The following is a 20,345-nucleotide window of genomic DNA, read 5'->3' on the forward strand; positions in this document are numbered from 1 at the left end:
ACTGTAAGGAATGCAGGAGGGAGGGCCCAGCATGGACCTGAGTGGTAGTCACAAAAGGCCATGGGGCATGTGAATTACAGTGACTGGTTCCGATCAACAGTCCTTGACAGTGAGCAATAAGGCTAGAACGTATGACTGGAACCAGATCACAAAGGGTCTTAATTGCTTTGTAGAAATTGTGGTTTAGAGCCAGGGAACCAGATGAAGAATAACTTTCCAGTTAACACGTACAATGGACAGAAAAGGAGACATGAGGTAGTCGGGGACATAGGGCAGGCGAAGCTAGTGCCACAGCATAACTGGCAGCGCAGCTCTGAACTACCTGTGGTGATGGCAGTAGGAATGTAGTAGAGAGGACAAGGTGTATTATATATTGATTATCTCTCAGCACCAAAGGAGCTCCTGGGAATACAAAAATTAGAAAGACAGATTTTTTTTATTTTTAACCTGAGATGATTAGGTAGGGGCAGAAACAGAAGTCAGGAAGCCATTGAAGCTTCAATCCTAGGGATAAGACCAAGAAGGAAGAACCATCAAGACAAAACAGGGACATGGCTGAAGGAACCAGTCAGTGAAAAAGCAAACGTGCTCAAAGTCTAGTTTGAGCCTGTAAGTATTAATGGGAAATCCACGCAGACAGAACACACAAGGGGAAGCAGAGGTGAAATGGGAGGTCAGCAAAGATCATGGAGATGAAAGGTAGGTCCTGAGCGTTTACAAAACTGTTCAGGACAAGTTCCTGGGTGGGGTGGGGTGGGGTGGGGAGGATGACATGGAGACAGCAGGAAACAAGGAAAGGCCAGAGGCCTAAAGCCTAAGGAGGATTTCTGGGAAGGGAGCAAATGACAAGACCAAGGGGGCACATGGAGTGAGAATCTGGTTTCTAGGAGACTAGCAGGAGAGTGAGCAGTCAGAAACAAAGGTCCTGGGCCAGTTGTTAAAGAGTCTGCTGGTCCAGGGAAGGAGAGAAGCTTCAGGGAACAGGAGAAGCTAGGAAAGGTTCTGTTCTATTGGCAGTATTTTTTATGCTTTTTCTTTACCCTTTAAAAACAGAAGAAGTCAATGTAGTTTATTGGCTGTGAGGGAATAAAAGGTGGATGAGAAAAAAATTAAAGTGAGAGAGAAGGGATAAATGATGAGGCACAAAGGAGAGGTTGGCATTAGGATCATAAAGGACGAGTTCAGGCTCGGAGAGAAAGAGGGACAGTTGTTTCTGGGATAAAAGAAGGCAAAGCCACAGTGTTGTAGTTCAACAGTGCTCACACACAGCCTGACTTCTTCACTGAAGTAGAAGCAAGAGCTTCAGTGCAGACATGAGGGTTAGAGGTCACCTACTCAGGAAAAGATCAGAACAGGCGCTAGGGAGACTAGTTCACAATAGCAATTGGAAATTTTCCTCAAATTCCAAGAGGTTCATCAGAATAAGGAAGGTAAACTTTTACCCTAAACTTCATACTAGAGTGAAATAGAAAAAAGATATGATAAGAGAAGTGGCTAAAGAAATACTGATATTACAATGTTTAAGGGGATCCCTGGGTGGCTCAGCGGTTTAGCGCCTGCCTTTGGCCCAAAGCGTGATCCTGGAGTCCCAGGATCAAGTCCCATGTCAGGCTCCCTGCATGGAGCCTGCCTCTCCCTCTGCCTGTGTCTCTGCCTCTCTCTATCTCTCTCTCTGTCTCTCATGAATGAATAAGTAAAAATCTAAAAAAACAAAAAAAAAAACCTAAGAGGTGCTAGGTATCTCAGTGGTTGAGCCTTCAGCTCAGGTCATGATCCTGAGGTCCTAGGAGTATCTCCACCTGCCTCTTCCCCCACTCATGCTCTCTCGCTCTCACTCTCTGTCAAGTAAATAAATTGTAAAAAAAAAAAAAAAAAGAAAGAAACAAAAATAAAACAGGAAAAGGGAAAGCATTCAAATGCCCTTTAAGACATTTTTAGATTTTTTTTTTATCACAGGCAGGTCAGGTACTGCTTATTCAAAAATATATGAACATTTTCATTTTTATTTATTTATTTATTTATGATAGAGAGAGAGAGAGAGAGAGAGAGAGAGAGAGAGAGAGAGAGAGAGAGAGAGAGGCAGAGACACAGGCAGAGGGAGAAGCAGGCTCCATGCACCGGGAGCCCGATGTGGGATTCGATCCCGGGTCTCCAGGATCGCACCCTGGGCCAAAGGCAGGCGCCAAACCGCTGCGCCACCCAGGGATCCCCACATTTTCATTTTAAAAAGACCTTTTTTTTTTTTTTTAAAGCACTTTAAGCTGTAGCTTCCACGGGAGCAGAAATCCTACCTGGTTTTATTTACCAAAAAAGTGCTTGGTTTAGAGTAGGCTGTTTACAAGCTACACACGTGGAAAGACAGAGCAAAGAATAAGCATGCAGGGTGGCTGGTCTATAGTGGATTGAATGATGGCCTCCCAAAATAATGTCCACACCTGAATCCCTAGAACCTTTGATTATGACCTTATTTGAAAGAAGTCTTTGCAGATGTAATAAAGGTAAGGATCTTGAGATAAGATCATTCTGGATTCTATGGGTGGGCCTGAAATCCAATGACAAGTGTCCTTTTAAGAGAGATCAGAGCCACAGAGTCACAAGCCAAAGAAACACCTGGAACACCAGAAAAGAAACTGGCAGAGGCAAGGAACACAATCTGCCCTAAAGCCTTCTGAAAGAGCCCAGCACAGATGCCTCCTTGATTTCAGACTTCCAACCTCCTAAACTTGAGAATAAATTGTTATTTTCAGCCCCTCAGTTTGTGGCAATTTGTTATGGCAGCCCTAGGAAACTAACACAAGGCCCATACAACTATACAAGTTATAATACCAGATTAAATAGGCTGGTTTCCTCTCTAAAGATCACGGTAAGAATCTCATATCAGGTAATGGAAGGAACCTCTGTGCAAAAGTGAGCACAGCTGAAGTTTCTATTTATTTATTAAAAAAGAATTTTTTTAAAGATTTTATTTATTTATTCATGAAAGACATACATAGAGAATGAGAGAGATGGCAGCCCCGGTGGCTCAGCGGTTTAGTGCCACCTTCGGCCCAGGGCAGTTTCCTGGAGACCTGGGATCGAGTCCCAGGTTGGGCTCCCTGAATGGAGCCTGCTTCTCCCTCTGCCTGTGTCTCTGCCTTTCTCTCTATGTCTCTAGAATAAAAATAAATAAATAAATAAATAAATAAATAAATAAATAAATAAATAAATAAATAAATAAATAAATTAAAATAAATAAAATAAATAAAATAAATAAAATAAATAAAATAAAATAAAATAAAAAATAAAATAGAATCAGAGAGAGAGAGAGAGAGAGAGAGAGAGAGAGAGAGAGACAGGCAGTGACTGTCTATATACAAAGCAAGTGACTATGTATTTATTCTATTTTTATTTTATTTATTTTCTGAGACTTATGTTGATGCATGCAATTCTACATCATTCATTTTAACGGCTAAAAATTGTATTACTCACCTCCTAATACTGGCCACTTAGGTTGTTTGTTAACTTTTGCTGTGTCAATGCTACAGCAATCTTCCTTGCACCTATCTCCTCATATAGGCACTAGAGTGTCTCAGAGTATAAACCTAAAAAAGCAATTACTCAGTGCCCTTTCTTTTGAAAACCTCTTTTCCTATGGTGAACAGCCTTTATGACAGTATAAGTGTGCCCATAATTAAGAGGATAAACTGACTGGAGATAACTAACCTCAAGGCACTTTCTGTGTGGGGAAAAAAACCTAAATTGTGTACTAAGTTCTGTTTTAAGTCATCTCAGCAAACATAGTTAGCAAAAGCATTTGGAACAAAAAGCAGTACATTAATGATAAGTTACCTGTGCAATATTTTGAGAAGACATAATCGCCTGGTTATAGAATATACGGCCAAAGTGATCTCGATCTGGAAATGTATCTGCTTGAAAAGGTAAGTTTGCTCCTCCAGAATCAACTGAAGACAAGGGAAATGACAGAAGTAAGTACATCTGAGTGAACAAAATACCCTATAGAGAGACATGTGTCAATGACAACAGTTCTTAATCACATTCACCAAAAATATGCCCTACCATTCTAAACTATTACAGCATCTTTCTTCAGTTCTCCAACACAGCCAAAAACTTCTCTGTTTTCCCCAAATCTGTTAGGCTCTCCTCCCTGTGCAAAATTCCACTTGAAAGGTTTAGGACACTCTCTCCTTTGAGGGTGCAAGCCTCAGAAACACCATATATTCTTAACCAGTTCAGCTAAAAAAGTGACTTTCCCTCTTTTAAACCACTACAAAAATACCTACGGAATTCATGGGAAATTTTATCATATAACTGGCCATGGGACTGTTTTTACTGCAGAGCGGAGAGGGGGATAAGAGCATCTGCTAAATTTGGAACAGAGCATGATGACTTCATAGCTGTATGATTACTGGCATGTTTCCTAGCCATCCTATGCCTCGCTTTCCTCACCTGTAAAATGAAAGGGACAAAACTAGCTCTCCCAGGGAGCTGTTCCTGGGATGACATGAAATAATGTATGTAAAACACCTAGTTCAGCCCAGAGTGAGTGCACATAGCAATGCTACGAAAACTTAGCTAGTTCCAATGCCTACTACTCTTGCCTACGTCCACTAAGACCTTCATTGTTATTTAATACATGACATGCTGTCTCCAATTCATTCAAGCTTTTGCCCAAGACAGAGACAACATAATACCCTTCACTCCATCCCCTATGGAGTTTGGCCCAGCACCTGTAAGCAGTAGGGCCTCATTCGCTGTTTTCTATACGTACAAAAAGAATTCAAATTCACATTGTGAGTCAACCAGGTAAATACACTTTTGCAGAAAAAAAAAATCTCTACGTCAGGACCTGTTTAAATACCCACACAAATGAATAATATACATATGCTGGCATTTCATCAACCTAAACCAATATCCAGGCAGTATCAGTTTTAAACTGCCTTGCTTTTATGTTGTTTTTGAAATACTCTTAGACTTAAATGTATTTTTAATTTCAAATATAAATTTACTTTCATTAAAAATTTAATTTCTTGGGGATCCCTGGGTGGCGCAGCGGTTTGGCGCCTGCCTTTGGCCCAGGGCGCAATCCTGGAGACCCGGGATCGAGTCCCACATCGGGCTCCCGGTGCATGGAGCCTGCTTCTCCCTCTGCCTGTGTCTCTGCCCCCTCCTTCTCTGACTATCATAAATAAATTAATTAATTAATCAAAAAAAATTTAAAAAAAATTTAATTTCTTTAAACTGCATTTGCTGAAATTATTCAAGTATTTAACAAAGTACCTAGCACTCAAGAGATACATAAATATTAGCTATTACTTTTTCATAGTTTGAACTCCTTAAGGTTAAGACAAAAACAAAATACATGGAAGGAAAAAATCCACACACATGTAAAGAAAAAACTGGCATACATGAAAATACTGTCAGAGGTTATTCCTGTGATGTTATTATGGGTAGTTCTTATTTACTTTTTCTTCCAGAGTTTTTAGCAAAGAACAATTATTTCTTCTGTAATTATGGAATAAATCAACAGTTTTTAAAAATTATCTATTGCTGATATCATATATAACCTTCTAAACAGTATTGTATTTTACCAGCTAAAAATAGTTCATTTTATGACTATTGTGACTTGCCCAAGTAGATGCAGGGGAGCCTGTTTTGCATTGCAATTTCTTGCGCCCGTAAATGTTTCTTCACAGTCACTGGGTAATAGGTACCTCCTTTGATGGTGGCATCATTGGCAATAATCATGCATTCCACTCTGAAAGGTAGAATTTGATTAGGAAGAGAATATGAGAGACTTCTTCAAAGTTTACTTATTTTTTTAATACATTATCTTATTTTATTCAAATATCAGTCTGACCACACATGGTCCAAAACACTCAAATAATAAGCCATATAGAGATGTTAAAGATTGGTCTTCAAACATTACAGACAATGATGCCACACTTGCCTATGATATCGCCGACATAAAACCACATCCACACCTCGGTGGCCACCAAATCATTCAGCAGAGCTTCCCTGTGAACTGTTTGAAGCTACCAGTTTGAGCACTCTTGACTATTTTTTTCAAGCTGTAGCTTGAAATAGCTGTAGGGATCTCAGCAGGGGTTGGAAGAACCAGCTCAACCCTGGCATAGTGCCCAAATGTGGCCGATCGAGGCTTCAAGTAAGTGACAGCAGCGTTCACCAGTGTCAGAGCCTTCTGAGCGAGGTTACGGACGAACTGGGCCATGGTTCCAGGATGGAAGTTCCGTCACCCCAGACCTTTTTCAAAGTTTAAAGGCCAATTACATCTCATTACAAGATACCCCAATACAACATTCAACTTCTAGTACATTCCACCAATGACAATCATTAGCAATCTCATGATACAAAAACAAGCTTTAATCACAGTTCACACACTCACTTATGTAATATAAAATGATCACTATGAACAACTTTACAAACCCACACTTGATTTTTAAAAAGTCATCAGTCCTGGGGGCGCCTGAGTGGCTCTCTCAGTTAAGCATCTGCCTTTGACTCAAGTCAGGATCTTGGGGTCCTGGGATTGAGCCCTGGGTCACGTTTCCTGCTCATCAGGGAGTTTGTTTCTCCCTCTTTGCCCCTTCCCTTGCTTGTGTGCTTGCTCTCTCTCAAATAATCTCTAAAAAGTAAACAGTCATCAGTGCTGTATTAGCTGTGAAAAACTAACCACCTCAGCCACAGTTCATATAAAGGTTCTTTTACAGTAAGATAATGATACAAAAAAAAAAAAAAAAAAAATCCAAGTCTCAAGAGTGAGAAAATCCATCATAGTAAACCACTAAATTTCCTTGTAGGAAGATTATTTTGCAAAAATGAAAGTTGACACACCAAAGGAATTTATCTTTTTTACATTTTCAAAAGTTTTTCAATGCTACTACCACATGCTTTTCTAAAAGATGTTTAAAATACAGTATCTTGCTTAAAGTAACAATAAAAGCAAACTATAAGAAGAGTGTATTGAAAACATATACTATAATGCATCATCAATGGTACTTTCTCACTAAGACCAGTTGGTTGAGTGTTACACCCACAAACACCACATAAAGAGAATGGTGAACGCAGACCACCTGTAAGGGAAACTGCTTACCATTGCCAGGAAACGGGAAGGTCAGGGGGCTACCTGGAAACTTGGGTGAACAGTGTATTCTTTATAAAACTTAATCTTCTTTATGTTTACAATATTATTATTTTTTTTAAGATTTTATTTTTAAGCAATCTCTACACCCAACATGGGGCTTGAACTTACAACCCCGAGATCAAGAGTCGTATGCTCGACCAACTGAGCCAGCCAGGTACCCCTATTTATGGTTATTTTTAAAACTCTCACTTTATATTCTTTTTAATTGTAGAAATCAAGTCATTGAATTCCTGTTTGCAAAGAAAGTAGGGAAGAGTGGCTGAATAGTGGCCTGAGGTAGCATTGTGCTCCCCTCACAGGGTGTGTGGCCAATTAGAGCATCAATGTTAACCACTATAAAGCACATTATAGTTATATTATATATATATATATATATAGTTATAGTTATAGTTATAGTTATATTATATATAACTATATACAATATATAATATATATATTATATCCACATTATAGTTAATATTTTAAAGTGGAATGCCAATTCTTCATGACTTTAGTAAACAAACTAGACTTCAAAGGGAATTTAAGCTTACAGTGGTTGCTAAGGCTATCATCTCATACCCCCAGAGCGTATTCACGCTCTCCTGCCCCGGGGGTGGGGCCCTGCAAAAGCTTACCAAGCTCTGATACCAGAAAGGACCTATGGAGTCAGAAAAGCTATGGTGAAATTCTGGCTCTGCCACTTGCTAGACATGTGACCTTCCGTAAGAGACAGAGCCACTTGTCTATGAAAAGGTCACAGACATGTTACAGAGTGAAAAATAAAACGAGTCCACAAAAAGACCTGCACTGTACACCTACTGGTTCTACCTACCCAGGATCTACTACTTTGGTGACAGAACTAAACTTTCTTTTTTTTTTTTTTAAGATTTTATTTATTTATTCATGATAGACAGAGAGAGAGAGAGAGAGAGAGGCAGAGACACAGGCAGAGGCAGAAGCAGGCTCCATGCAGGGAGTGTGACATGGAACTCACACCCGGGCTGCCCCAGGACTAAACTTTCTTTCAGAAACTGCTTCTTACCTAATTCATGTGGACTGACCCCCAAAGCCTATCTTCAAAGGTATATCCAAGAACCAGGCCTTTCTACCCAGAGTCCACCCTGTGGTTCAGTAATGGGCTTGGACCCCAAATCTAACCCCGTATGAGCTCTCCTACTTCAGCTACTGATCCTCCGGAATAGAAATCAGGAATGCCTATGGCTAGCTCTGTCTCTGGGTTTAAAAAGCTTATCTAGGAATAAAACCAAAAACCAGTCTGTGACAACACTGTTTGAACTCCTAAGTTCCAGCGATACCCACACCTGTCAGTTAAGGGTCAATAAATTCCTCGTTTTCCTCAAACTAGTTTGAGCATCTACCATTTGCTAGAGAAAGAGTGGTGACGATACATACAAACACACTATTTATGTAAAAAAGATCCATTTAAACTATTATGAACTGCGACTTTACACCTAGTAAATAAGTGAACCTTTTTCAGTCATAATATCCAACACTACTAGCACAGCCCCTTTTCTAGGGAAAAGGGAAGTCTTTCCTTGGCCTGGGCCAAAATGGAGGGGAGTCTCGTGGGAAAAATGCATACACTCAATATGAAACTAAGATGGTTTATAAATAAATTCTATACAAGTTTTCTCATTAAATTTCTTGGGGTTGGGCAGCCCGGGTGGCTCAACGGTTTAGCACAGCCTTCGGACCAGGGCCTGATCCTGGAGACCTGGGATCGAGTCCCATGTCAGGCTCCCTGCATGGAGCCTGCTTCTCCCTCTGCCTGTGTCTCTGCCTCTCTCTCTCTCTCTTTCTCTCTCTCTGTCTCTCATGAATAAATAAATAAAATCTTTAAAAAAAATAAAAAATAAATAAAAAGACAAAAACATGTTAAAAAAATAAAAAATAAAAATAAATTTCTTGGGGTCTATTAAGAAATGATCATGGAGGGGATCCCTGGGTGGCTCAGCGGTTTAGTGCCTGCCTTTGGCCCAGGGTGTGATCCTGGGGTCCCAGGATCAAGTTCCACATCAGGCTCCCTGCATGGGGCCTGCTTCTCCCTCTGCCTGTGTCTCTGCCTCTCTCTCCTCTGTGTGTCTCTCATGAATAAATAAATAAAATCTTAAAAAAAAAAGAAAGAAAGAAAGAAATGATCATGGAGCCTGTATCAATATACCTAACACTACTGGAAAATATATAAAAAGAGCAATAAAGGTATAAAAGTTTTTAATGACTTTCCAAATAGCTTTGGCTCTAAGAAGTTTCCAGGCTGCAGGGAAGAAAGCTTCTATCTACTCTGTTATCCACAGCTGCCTGTCTACCCTCAGTGGCAAGAGTATCAACTGTATTTTAAATCTCTTAAAGGACAGAGGTGTTTCTCTTCGTTTCCTCATTTCTTCCTCTTGTTTCAGGACAACCCTCTAATGGTAGCTACTATGACTGTTTCATTTTATAACGAATCATATTTTCCTGATGGGAAAACCAAGGTAGTGAGTGGTCAAGGAATTTGCTAAAGGTGAATGAAACAGCTACAAAATGCTGAAGCCAGAATTCTAACTGAGGCTGATAACTCCTGAACTCATACGATTCCTAAGTGCAATTCAATTTCCTTCCAAACTGAGAACCTTATAAACTGAGAACAAGGCACCAAGAAAAAAAAAAATGAACATGAAAAACACAAAAAGCATCAATAATAATGAAATAGTAGTACATGCACAGGAAAAGTAGAAGGGCATGTTCCAACATGTTGACCATCATTATCACTGGAGAATATAATTCACAGTACCTACCCTACTTACTTAGTTATTTCATGATTATGAATTTAGTTTAGCGCTGCATTAAGTTTATTCTTTTTTTTTTAAAGATTTATTTATTTATTTATGATAGATATAGAGAGAGAAAGAGAGGCAGAGACACAGGAGGAGGGAGAAGCAGGCTCCATGCCGGGAGCCCGACGTGGGACTCGATCCCAGGACTCCAGGATCGCACCCTGGGCCAAAGGCAGGTGCCAAACAGCTGAGCCACCCAGGGATTCCCGAGTTTATTCTTTTTTTAAAGGTTTATTTGTAAGCATCCCCTAAGACTCTAAGAAAAAAAAGTCTTCACGCTGGGTGAATATTAAGCAAATCATAGCTTGCAAAGAGTTGTGGAGGAGTGCTGGGGATACAGGAAGGAAGAAGCTACAATGGCCAGTGGCTGTAGCTGTACCTCCCCCGAAGGCACCAATCATAGGAAGAAGGTGGAGGAACACACACCATAAACCAGCATCTGTGTCAAATATAACTTTAGCAGGCTCAGGATCCAACCACCTGAGGTCCAAGCTGAGCTCCACCAGTGGCTTGATCTCAGGTAAGTTATTTACCTTGCTAAGTCATTTACCAGGCTTCCTTACCTGCCTAATGGTGATGTTGACAATAATACCCATTCTCACAGAGCTGCGGTGATGGTTACAACTAACCAGTGGGAAGTGTTTATTACAATGCCTACTGTGCTATCCTGAGATGGTAAATGTCAGGCCGTACATAAATATACACAAGTAAATTTAACTTCTAGCAATCAAGATTTCCTAAGTCTACAGTGGTTCTCAAATGTTAGCATTCGAGAAGCTTGGAGGGCTTATTAAAAGCACTGATTGCTTGGTTCCACCCTCAAAATTTAGTTTAGTTACTTCTTTTTTTTTTGTTTTTTAAGATTTTATTTATTCATGAGAGAGAGAGAGAGAGAGAGAGAGAGAGAGAGAGAGAGAGAGGCAGAGACAGGCAGAGGGAGAGGCAGGCTCCATGTAGGGAGCCAGATGTGGGACTCAATCCCAGGACTCTAGGATCACAACCTGGGCCAAAGGCAGCACTAAATCGCTGAGCCCCCCGGGCTGCCCTAGTTACTTCTTTTTAAGTAGGCTCCATTCTCAGCATGGAGCCCAATGAGGGGCTTGAACTCACAACCCTGAGATCGAGACCAGACCTAAGATCAAGACTTGGGCACTTAACCAACTGTGCCACTTACATGCCCCTAATTTGGTAACTTAATGAGAAGACCTAGTAATCTATGCTTTTTTTTTCCCCCCCAAAGATTTTATGTATTTATTCATGAGAGACACACAGAGAGAAGGGCAGAGAAACAGGCAGAGGGAGAAGCAGGCTCCATGCAGGGAGCCCGACTTGGGACTCAATCCCGGGTCTCCACAGGATCACGCCCTGGGCTGAAGGCGGCGCTAAACTGCTGAGCCACCCAGGCTGCCCATAATCTATATTTCTAACAAGTTCTAAGGTGATGCCAATGCTACCTGGGGAGCCACACTTGAAGAACAACTTCTCTATGACACTGGTTTTTCACCCTAGATGTGCAAGAGATCCTTGGAAAATGATAGAAGCCAAGCCCACACCTGAAGATTCTAATTAAGGAAGAAGGCTGGGATTCAAGACCCAGGACCTGTGCTGGGTTTTCTTTCCCTCCTTCAATCTTTGTCTCTAAAGCTCCACAGGTCAATCTAATACACGTCAGGGTAGAAAGCCTTAGTCCCACATAATACAAACAGCAGAAAACTTGCACATTCATACACAAAGCCGTGACGTGCATAATCGAGTTGAAGTAGAATACTCACCCTGATACTCTCCCAATGCCTGTAATAATGCTACCAGCAGGGACCTCCTCATTAACATATAACTTGTAACCTGCAAACTGAGATAATTCCAGAAACGGAGACCTGAAGGGAAAAAAGGATATCGCTTGAATTACAGTCATTAAAAAAAAAAAGCATATTTAAACAGTTATACATGGAAAAGAGTAATGAGCCAATGTTTCAAGCATGCATGCTGTACACATACAAAATCTACAAAAAAAAAAAAAAGAATATTTACCCCAAATCTAGTGTGAATATTTTGAGGATTTACATGTTATAGCCATACAACAGAACACGAGGTACCTACTTTTAAAAGATGTTGTACAAATGTGTTTATTAGTAGGGAAAGAGACCAGCACCTAACACTCACGGAAGCTCCTACCCCACGCCAGGCTCTCTTTTAGGAGCTCCAGAAACCTGACGCATCTGTTCCTCAGAACCACCGCCTGTGGTGGAGCCTATCATGATCCCCAATGATGCATGAGGAAACTAGAGCACAGAAATTAAGTCACTTGTCTAAAGTCACACAACTAGTAAGTGGCAAAGCTGGGTTTTAATAAGCAATTTAACCCCAAAGACCAGGCTCTTTGTCAATTTATTACTCTACCTTTCACTTACTTAAATGTCCAAGATCCAGCAAGTAGGAGGAAAAAGGTGTTATAAAATATCACATTTAGTATGATTGTTTCTCTAGTTAAAAAAAAAAAAAGTATCTAAAAAAAAGGGGTACCTGGGTGGCTCAGTCAGTTAAGCAACCAACTGCTGGCTTCAACTCAGTTCTGGCTCAGGTCATGATCTCAGGGTCATGAGACTGGCCCCACAGCAGGCTCCCTGCTCAGTAGGGAGTCCACCTCCACCCGCCCTGCTCATGCTGTCTCGCAAATAAATAAATCTTTTTAAAAAATGTGTCTAACACCTATACACATAAGAATATTCTAGAAGGATATAAACCTCGTGTTAACAGTGCCCGTCTCCAGGTTGGGAGTACGGGTACATGTCGTAAGAAATTCTTTTGGGGTCCTCATTCCCTTTTCTCCACCTGTACTCTCCACCTCCCACTCCAATCCTTCAGGTAATCCGTTGGGTTAGCTCTGTCTTGACAACATGTCTAGTCCCTAACATTCTCATCACTTCCACTACTATGACCCTCATCCAAGTCACCACTGTATCTCCTTTAACTCACTGCCACAGTGCTCTCTAAACTCATCTTGGTGCTTCCACCCCTGCTGCCCACAGTATTCTCCCAAAATAGCAGCTACAATAACTCTTTTCAAATTCATGTCAGATAGATCATAAGTCTCCTGTTCAAAACCCCACAGAGTCTCCTCACTTCTCCCAGATAAAAGCTGAAATTTTACACTGACCTACAAGATCTTACAGAATTGAACCCATCTCTACTACTTTCCCCTTTGTGCCTTCAACCCCTAACCCACTGGCACCCAGGGTTCTTGAGTCTATCAACATACCCCACACAGTCCCACCTCCCGGCCTTGCACTGGCCATTCCTTCTGTCTGTAACACCCTTACACCAGTATTTTCAGGGCTCTCTCTCTCATTACTCCTTCAAATCGTTACTCAGATGTCATCTGCTCAATGAGGCCTATACCCTCACCATCTTACTTAAAACTACCACTTGACCTTCATCTTTCCCTTACTCTGTTCTTGCTTTTTCCCCATGACATTTATCACCTACTATACTATGTAACTTACCACAATAATCACTTATTTTCCATCCCCTCGTGCTACAATGTAAACTGCATCTAGGCAAGAACCTTTGTCCGTTTTGTTTACTGACCTATCACTAGCACCTAGCACAGTGCCTGACACTTAGTAGCCTCTCAATAAACATTTACTGTCAAATCTTATGGAAAGAACCAGAATTTAAAATCATTTATTTATAAAACTGTCTAAGCAAGTACCACAGACGAGAGAACACGGAGTTAAGCACTCGGGGTTTACCAACCCAGGGTCTATGAGATTGTCCACTCTATCTCTGGCTAAAAGTTTTCCTCTTGATATGTGGCGTTCTCGGGCTTTCTGGCTGCCTCCTATGATAAAAAACATGATTCGATTAGATTGACATCATGTAAGGTCTCCAATTAATTTAAGGCCAGAAAAACATAAAACAGTACCAAATAGAGCACGATTTTAAAACTTCAAAGTGTCTTTTGAGAAATGGCTAATTTTCAGATCCACTCAACTTACAAGCTTTATTTTCTGATGTACACAAATGGGAATTTAAAAAAATAAAACAAAACAGAAAACAAAAATAAATAAATAAATAAATAAATAAATAAATAAATAAATAAATAAATAAATAAAACAACTGATCTCTGATTTCATACATTTTCTGAATTCATTGGAAATTAAACAACATAATATTTAAGTAGTAACATAAATAAGTAAATAAATAACAATAAGTAATAGCACAGATTACCTAAATACCATACTATCTTCTCTACAACTCCTAAGTTGTAAACACATTGTAAATACCTCCTCACCTCGTGGTTATTTATTAAGTACCTATCACAAATACCTAGCCTCTGCTACATACTACAAAATTTGAAAAATTCCAACCTTCATGTATAACAGGCAAAAAGCACTATTTTAGAAATGACCTCCACGACAAGCACCGCAGGACTTGCCTAAAGGCACGCAGCCCACGTTTCACACTGTCTCCAAATGGGAGACAGTTGCACACCTAATACATCAACTAAAATTTAGTCCACTTGTGTTAGCATCTTCACTCAGATGGTCTTCGGTGTTTCCTGCTGTTGTTCTAGACCAAGGACATGAGGGCAGGTGAGGAGCCCACCGGGGTAACCAGGGAGGCTGCCTGGGTGCACAGCACACCAAAGCCCACCCGGCCACAAGGACGGCCGCTGGCTCACTGGCTCAGGAATATGGACAGCTCGCTCTCAGCAAGCCAAGGGGTAAGACCAGAAGCAGAAGGATCATACAGTCCCTCAGTATGTGCAGTTTCACTGCTGCCTACGAATTTTATCTTAATGTGCTCTCGTGCTAATGAAGTGTTTGGCTATTTAAGAAAGCTACTTCTTTGGGGTTCTTTTTTTTTTAGGAAAGAAAACGAGTTCTTGTCTTTTTCAAAACAAGCTCCCAAGTATTACCTTGCTTTTCTTTTTTTTCTTTTTTTCTTTTTTTATTTATTTTTTTTTTTTAAAGATTTTATTTATTTATTCATGATAGTCACACAGAGAGAGACAAAGAGGCAGAGACACAGGCAGAGGGAGAAGCAGGCTCCATGCACCGGGAGCCCGACGTGGGATTCGATCCCGGGTCTCCAGGATCGCGCCCCGGGCCAAAGGCAGGCGCCAAACCGCTGCGCCACCCAGGGATCCCTTACCTTGCTTTTCAAACCAGGCTTCGTTACTCTATCCAGGGGATCTTTTTTTTTTTTTTTTTTTCTGAAGAGAAAGATGGCATATTTCTAAGACTGTATCTGCCTTAAGCTTACCAAGAAAATTCTATCACACATCTCACCTTCTTTTAAAATGAAAATAACTCTGGGAGGCAAAGCTTTACTTCCAAAAGAGTGTAATGAGGTCAAATCACAATACTGTTTAAGGGGCACCTGGGTGGCTCAGTGGTTGAGCATCTGCCTTTGGCTCAGGGAGTGATCCCGGAGTCCCAGGATCAAGTCTTCCATCGGGCTCCCCATGAGCAGGGAGCCTGCTTCTCCCTCTGCCTGTGTCTCTCTCTGTGTCTCTCATGAATAAATAAATAAAATCTTTAAAAAAATAATAATATTTAAAGAAAAAATGAACCTAAGGCACTGAAAGGAAAGCCAGGCCTTGGTGCGGGTTTTTGGGGAGTTGGGTGACATAAATGCCTACAAAGAGGACAGGAGGGGAGGGGTGGCCAGAGAGGGTGGCATATCACCGAGGTGATAAGATACACACACATTCTTTCGCAACAACTTAAGACAATATCACTTTTCCTTAATTCTGCCTAGAGTTCCAATTTGCAATTTGGAATAGCTAGTGAATTCCAGTTTTGTTAGGAAAAATCAAAAAGAGGGTCATCCTTGATACAGATTCTCAGATCATAGAATTAAGCTCCTTCCTCTGACTTTTAAACTAGCCTAGGGTATTTGGGCAGCCACGATAATAGTGTGACACAGCACATTCGTTTTCCAAAGATTCTTCTTTTTTTTAATTTTTTATTTATGATAGTCACACAGAGAGAGAGAGAGAGAGAGAGGCAGAGACACAGGCAGAGGGAGAAGCAGGCTCCATGCACTGGGAGCCCGACGTGGGATTCGATCCCAGGTCTCCAGGATCACGCCCTGGGCCAAAGGCAGGCGCTAAACCACTGCGCCACCCAGGGATCCCCCAAAGATTCTTCTTAAAGACCCTACACCGTCCCTATTCCCAGACTTGGAGATAGGAGGAAAACCAGTTTCCTTCAATCTCCTACAGCATATTATACTGATTCTAATACATACATTTTGTTCACATTTTAACATCCCTGAAATCAGGAAGCATTTTGGAGTTTACGGGATGGGATCTTTTCATTGCTGTTACCAGGGGACAGTCACAACACATCTGCCTGCCTCTGGCAGCACAGCACAAACGTCACTTCAACTGTGCTACACGCATTGTTAGAACTACATGCACAGAGTTAACTTCCATTTTAAAATGTCTTTGGGGGTGCCTGGGTGGCTCAGGGTGCTGGGGTCGAGCCCTGAGTTAGGCTCCTTGCTCAGCGGGGTGTCTACTTGCCCCCTCCCTCTGTTCTTCCCTCCACTCATGCTCCCACTCTAATAAATAAATAAAATCTTTGAAAAAATTAAATTAAATATCTTCAAAAACTACACAAGCAGGCAGTCCAGGTGGCTCAGCGTTTTAGCGCTGCCTTCAGCCCAGGGCATGATCCTAGAGAACCGGGATCGGGTCCCGCATCGGGCTCCCTGCATGGAGCCTGCTTCTCCCTCTGCCTGTGCCTGTGCCTCTGCCCCCCTCTCTCTGTCTTTCATGATTAAATAAATAAAATCTTAAAAAAAAAAAAAAAAAAAAAACTACACAAGCCTTATCTTTAGGGCATTAAAAGACCCTGTTTCAATCACCAAAACTATTTGTGTTTTTCTATATTGATAAAGTAATTATCACCCAGCTTTATAAGAACTAGGCACTTCTGAATCTTTCATAATAGCCCTTTGATTACCTTCTGTTAATCAATGTATTCAGTCTGGATATCATTGAAATACACAGTAAAAGGCGTAATCTTTTGTCCACCCACACAAATGTCCACCCACACTCCTCCTGTAACTCTACTTTCTCATACAGGAACAAAAAGGGAGATGAAAGTTTCCTGAGAAGAAATGTGAAAATCTAAACTGCTATAGTAAAAATGACAGAGATCAAGATATTCCAAATGGGTTTCCTCTCGGATCTTTTTTCTTTTTCTTTTTTTTAAGATTTTATTTATTTATTCATGAGGGACACAGAATGAGGCAGAGACACAGGCAGAGGGAGAAGCAGGCTCCCTGTGGAGAGCCCCATGTGGGACTCCATCCCACAACTGCAGGTTCACGACCTGAGCCTAAGGCAGATGCTCAACCACTGAGCCACCCGGGTGTCCACTCTTGGATCTTTTCAATTAATTTTGATTAATATACTACATCAAAAGAAGACAAAATTGTGTGTTTGGAGTAATGTCTATAATTGATACATTCACTCCTAAATCTCAAGTTACAAATAAACTACTTAAAATATACAGGAAAGATTAAATAAGTGGATCAAAGTTGCTTTATTATTAGAGCAACAAACGAGTCTAGCTCACTCTCAAACTCTACAAAGGACCAAAATACTGATCTTATTTCTTCCCCAATAAACTACACAAATGGATAGACAACTTTATGTAGATGGGCTCTCTGTCCATCTGCCATTAAATAATTACCTTGCCTCCACTCTCAAAATCCTCACAGAAAGGGGGATCCCTGGATGGCTTTAGCACCTGCCTTTGGCCCAGGGCATGATCCTGGAGTCCTGGGATCGAGTCCTGTGTCGGGCTCTCTGCGTGGAGCCTGCTTCTCCCTCTGCCTGTGTCTCTGCCCCTCTCTCCCTCTCTCTGTGTATCTCATGAATAAATAAATAAAAAATCATAAAAAAAATCCTCTCAGAAAGAAATGATATAAATAACATTTTTATTTAAGCTAAAAAGAAACTCAAGATTTCTCTAAATTAATTCCCTAATGACTGGTCCTGGAAGTGTATCCTCTAAATGTGATAAGATCATACCTAAGAAGGCAACAGTACTATTAAATCACAGGTTTACATATAAAACAGATGCCATCTCTGAGAGCATTGGGAAGAACTATTTTACTCTTTTTTCTCACTTACTCATTTATTTATTTTGCACTCATTGAGAACTAAAAGGGCAATCCAGGAGCAATCAAGGCAAAATTATTTTCCTTGTGGGCATGTTATCACTAAGGGGAGGCTGGCAAAAAAGAAATAGGCAGTATATAGTATATAGTATTAGGTGGTGATAAATGTGTTGAAGAAAAATAAAGCATAAGAAAGAGAATGAGGCATGAGGAGGTAAGCATCATCAAGAAGGGTCTGTGGGGAGGTGACTTATTTTTCCTTTTTTTCATGTTTCATTTTTTAAATTTAAATGCAACTAATTAACATATAATGTATCACTGGTTTCAGAGATAGACGTCAGAGATTCATCAGTCTCATGTAACACCCAGTACTCATTAAAATACATGCTCTCCTTAATGTCCATCACCCAGTTACCCCATCCTCCCACCCTAGAGCTCTTTTTAAATGAAGGCTATAAAATTCATACAGCTCTTCCTTATTACTTATATTAAGAAACTTATTTTGGAAATAGCTTTCAGTTTCAAGTCACCTAGGCTTTTTTTTTTTTTAAGATTTATTTATTTATTCATGAGAAACACACAGAGAGAGAGAGAGAGAGAGAGAGAGAGAGAGAGGCAGAGACACTCTGCCGCCTTCAGCCCAGGGCGTGATCCCGGAGTCCCCAGGATCAAGTCTCACATCGGGCTCCCTGCACGGAGCCTGCTTCTCCCTCTGCCTGTGTCTCTGCCTATCTCTCTGTGTCTCTCATGAATAAACAAATAAAATCTTTTTTAAAAAATGTAAAACACATAAAATAAAATGATAACTAAAAAAACAGAAAATGACACTGCAAAGTTCTTATCTCATTAGCGATAAACCCATATAGGAATTATTTCCAAGTTATATAACAAAGCAAAAAATGCATAATCATACAAAATTAGTATATAGGATGAATAAAAACAACGAACAGAAAATATTTCCAGTGCTTCAGGAGAAACAAAAATTTCGATGGATGCTGTCACTGAAAGAAAACTGCAAGAAGCAATACTTTAAAAAGTGATGGACCTGATATTTTACTGTTCCCCAGATAGTGGCAATGCTATAGGGGCAGAAAAATTGGCCAAGTAAGAGGAAAAAATAAAATGGCAACATTCCAGAGTCAAAGCCTGCTGCTACTAGTTTTTCCTAAAACCAGTAACTATCAAGGAGCATCTTCATTAAAGCATAAAATGAAGAATAACTGAGTGCTTACCTAATCTTATTTTCTCTGCTCGTTCATGGAGTTGATTTACTAGTGCTTTCATCTGTTCATAGTTCTCCTAAAACAGAAACAAAGACAGAAAGGGAGAGTAATATTAGAAAACGATTATCTTTTCTTTTTCAGTCATAGTAAGAGTTGATGAGAACATCATGTGCCAACTCCATGTGGCTTCACATGGGGCCACCTGCCACCCATGTGGCCTCCATCGTGTGTCACTCCAGCGGATGGGAAAGAGGCATTCTCGCCTCTCCATTTCTGCCCAAGCTCCTCTTCACCACTACCTTCCCTCTCTGGTCCACGAATCCAAATCTTACCCTCTTTGAATCAGACACCATGTTCCCTCTCATCTCTAACCCCATTTCTGGTCACTCCTATTCATTTTAGCATCTTTTTTCCGTAAGCATCAAGTGAACTTAATTGATTTGTTTCCCTATTTTAAGGAACATAAGCCCTTTGAGAGTTAGAATGCCATCTTACCTTTTGTGTCCCATCAATCACTGCCCTGAGGGAGTTTCTAACCAATGCACAAACACTGACAAATTATACTTAAAAAACAGAGCCCAAAGAAAACAACAGATCCTATTTTGTTTTAAAAGGAACAAGATTCTATGTTTGCATGTCTTGAAAAATTTTCTAGGGGATCCCTGGGTGGCTCAGTGGTTTAGCGCCTGCCTTTGGCCCAGGACGTGATCCTGGAGACCTGGGATCAAGTCCCCCATCAGGCTCCCTACATGAAGCCTGCTTCTCCCTCTGCCTCTCACTCTCTCTCTCGTGAATAAATAAAATCTTTTAAAAAATAATAAAAATAAAAATTTTCTAGAGTAATATACAGGAAAATATAAACTGTGAGAGGTGGAAAAAGGGTAGAGGGCCTAACACATCACCGTTCTGTCAATTTTGTTTGATCAGCTCATTCTTTTAAAACAAGTAGCTAGTTATTTTTGAATATTCAGAGTTTAATCCACTAACACATTTTGCTTTCCACCATGT

General features: G+C 40.5%; 1 protein-coding gene and 1 pseudogene across 3 annotated transcripts in view; both read right to left on the minus strand.

Moving 5' to 3' along the window:
- Window positions 1-20,345, minus strand: part of MCCC2 (methylcrotonyl-CoA carboxylase subunit 2) — a 69,289-nt gene that overhangs the window by 40,003 nt on the left and 8,941 nt on the right. For all 3 annotated transcript variants that reach the window (XR_008665264.1, XM_055331635.1, XM_055331634.1), the window contains exons 2-6: window positions 19,347-19,413; window positions 13,729-13,813; window positions 11,748-11,849; window positions 5,628-5,755; window positions 3,829-3,941 (exon numbers count right to left, since the gene is read on the minus strand). Coding sequence is in view for 2 of the 3 variants with exons in the window: in XM_055331635.1 (XP_055187610.1) it covers window positions 3,829-3,941; window positions 5,628-5,755; window positions 11,748-11,849; window positions 13,729-13,813; window positions 19,347-19,413 (495 nt within the window). In the remaining variant the exon portion in view is untranslated. The remainder of the gene's footprint in view (window positions 1-3,828; window positions 3,942-5,627; window positions 5,756-11,747; window positions 11,850-13,728; window positions 13,814-19,346; window positions 19,414-20,345) is intronic.
- On the minus strand, window positions 5,909-6,255 carry LOC129513530 (ATP synthase subunit g, mitochondrial-like; annotated as a pseudogene).

Source organism: Nyctereutes procyonoides, unplaced genomic scaffold (genome assembly GCF_905146905.1).
Source record: "Nyctereutes procyonoides isolate TBG_1078 unplaced genomic scaffold, NYPRO_anot_genome, whole genome shotgun sequence".
In the NCBI taxonomy this organism is placed as follows: Eukaryota; Metazoa; Chordata; class Mammalia; order Carnivora; family Canidae; genus Nyctereutes; species Nyctereutes procyonoides.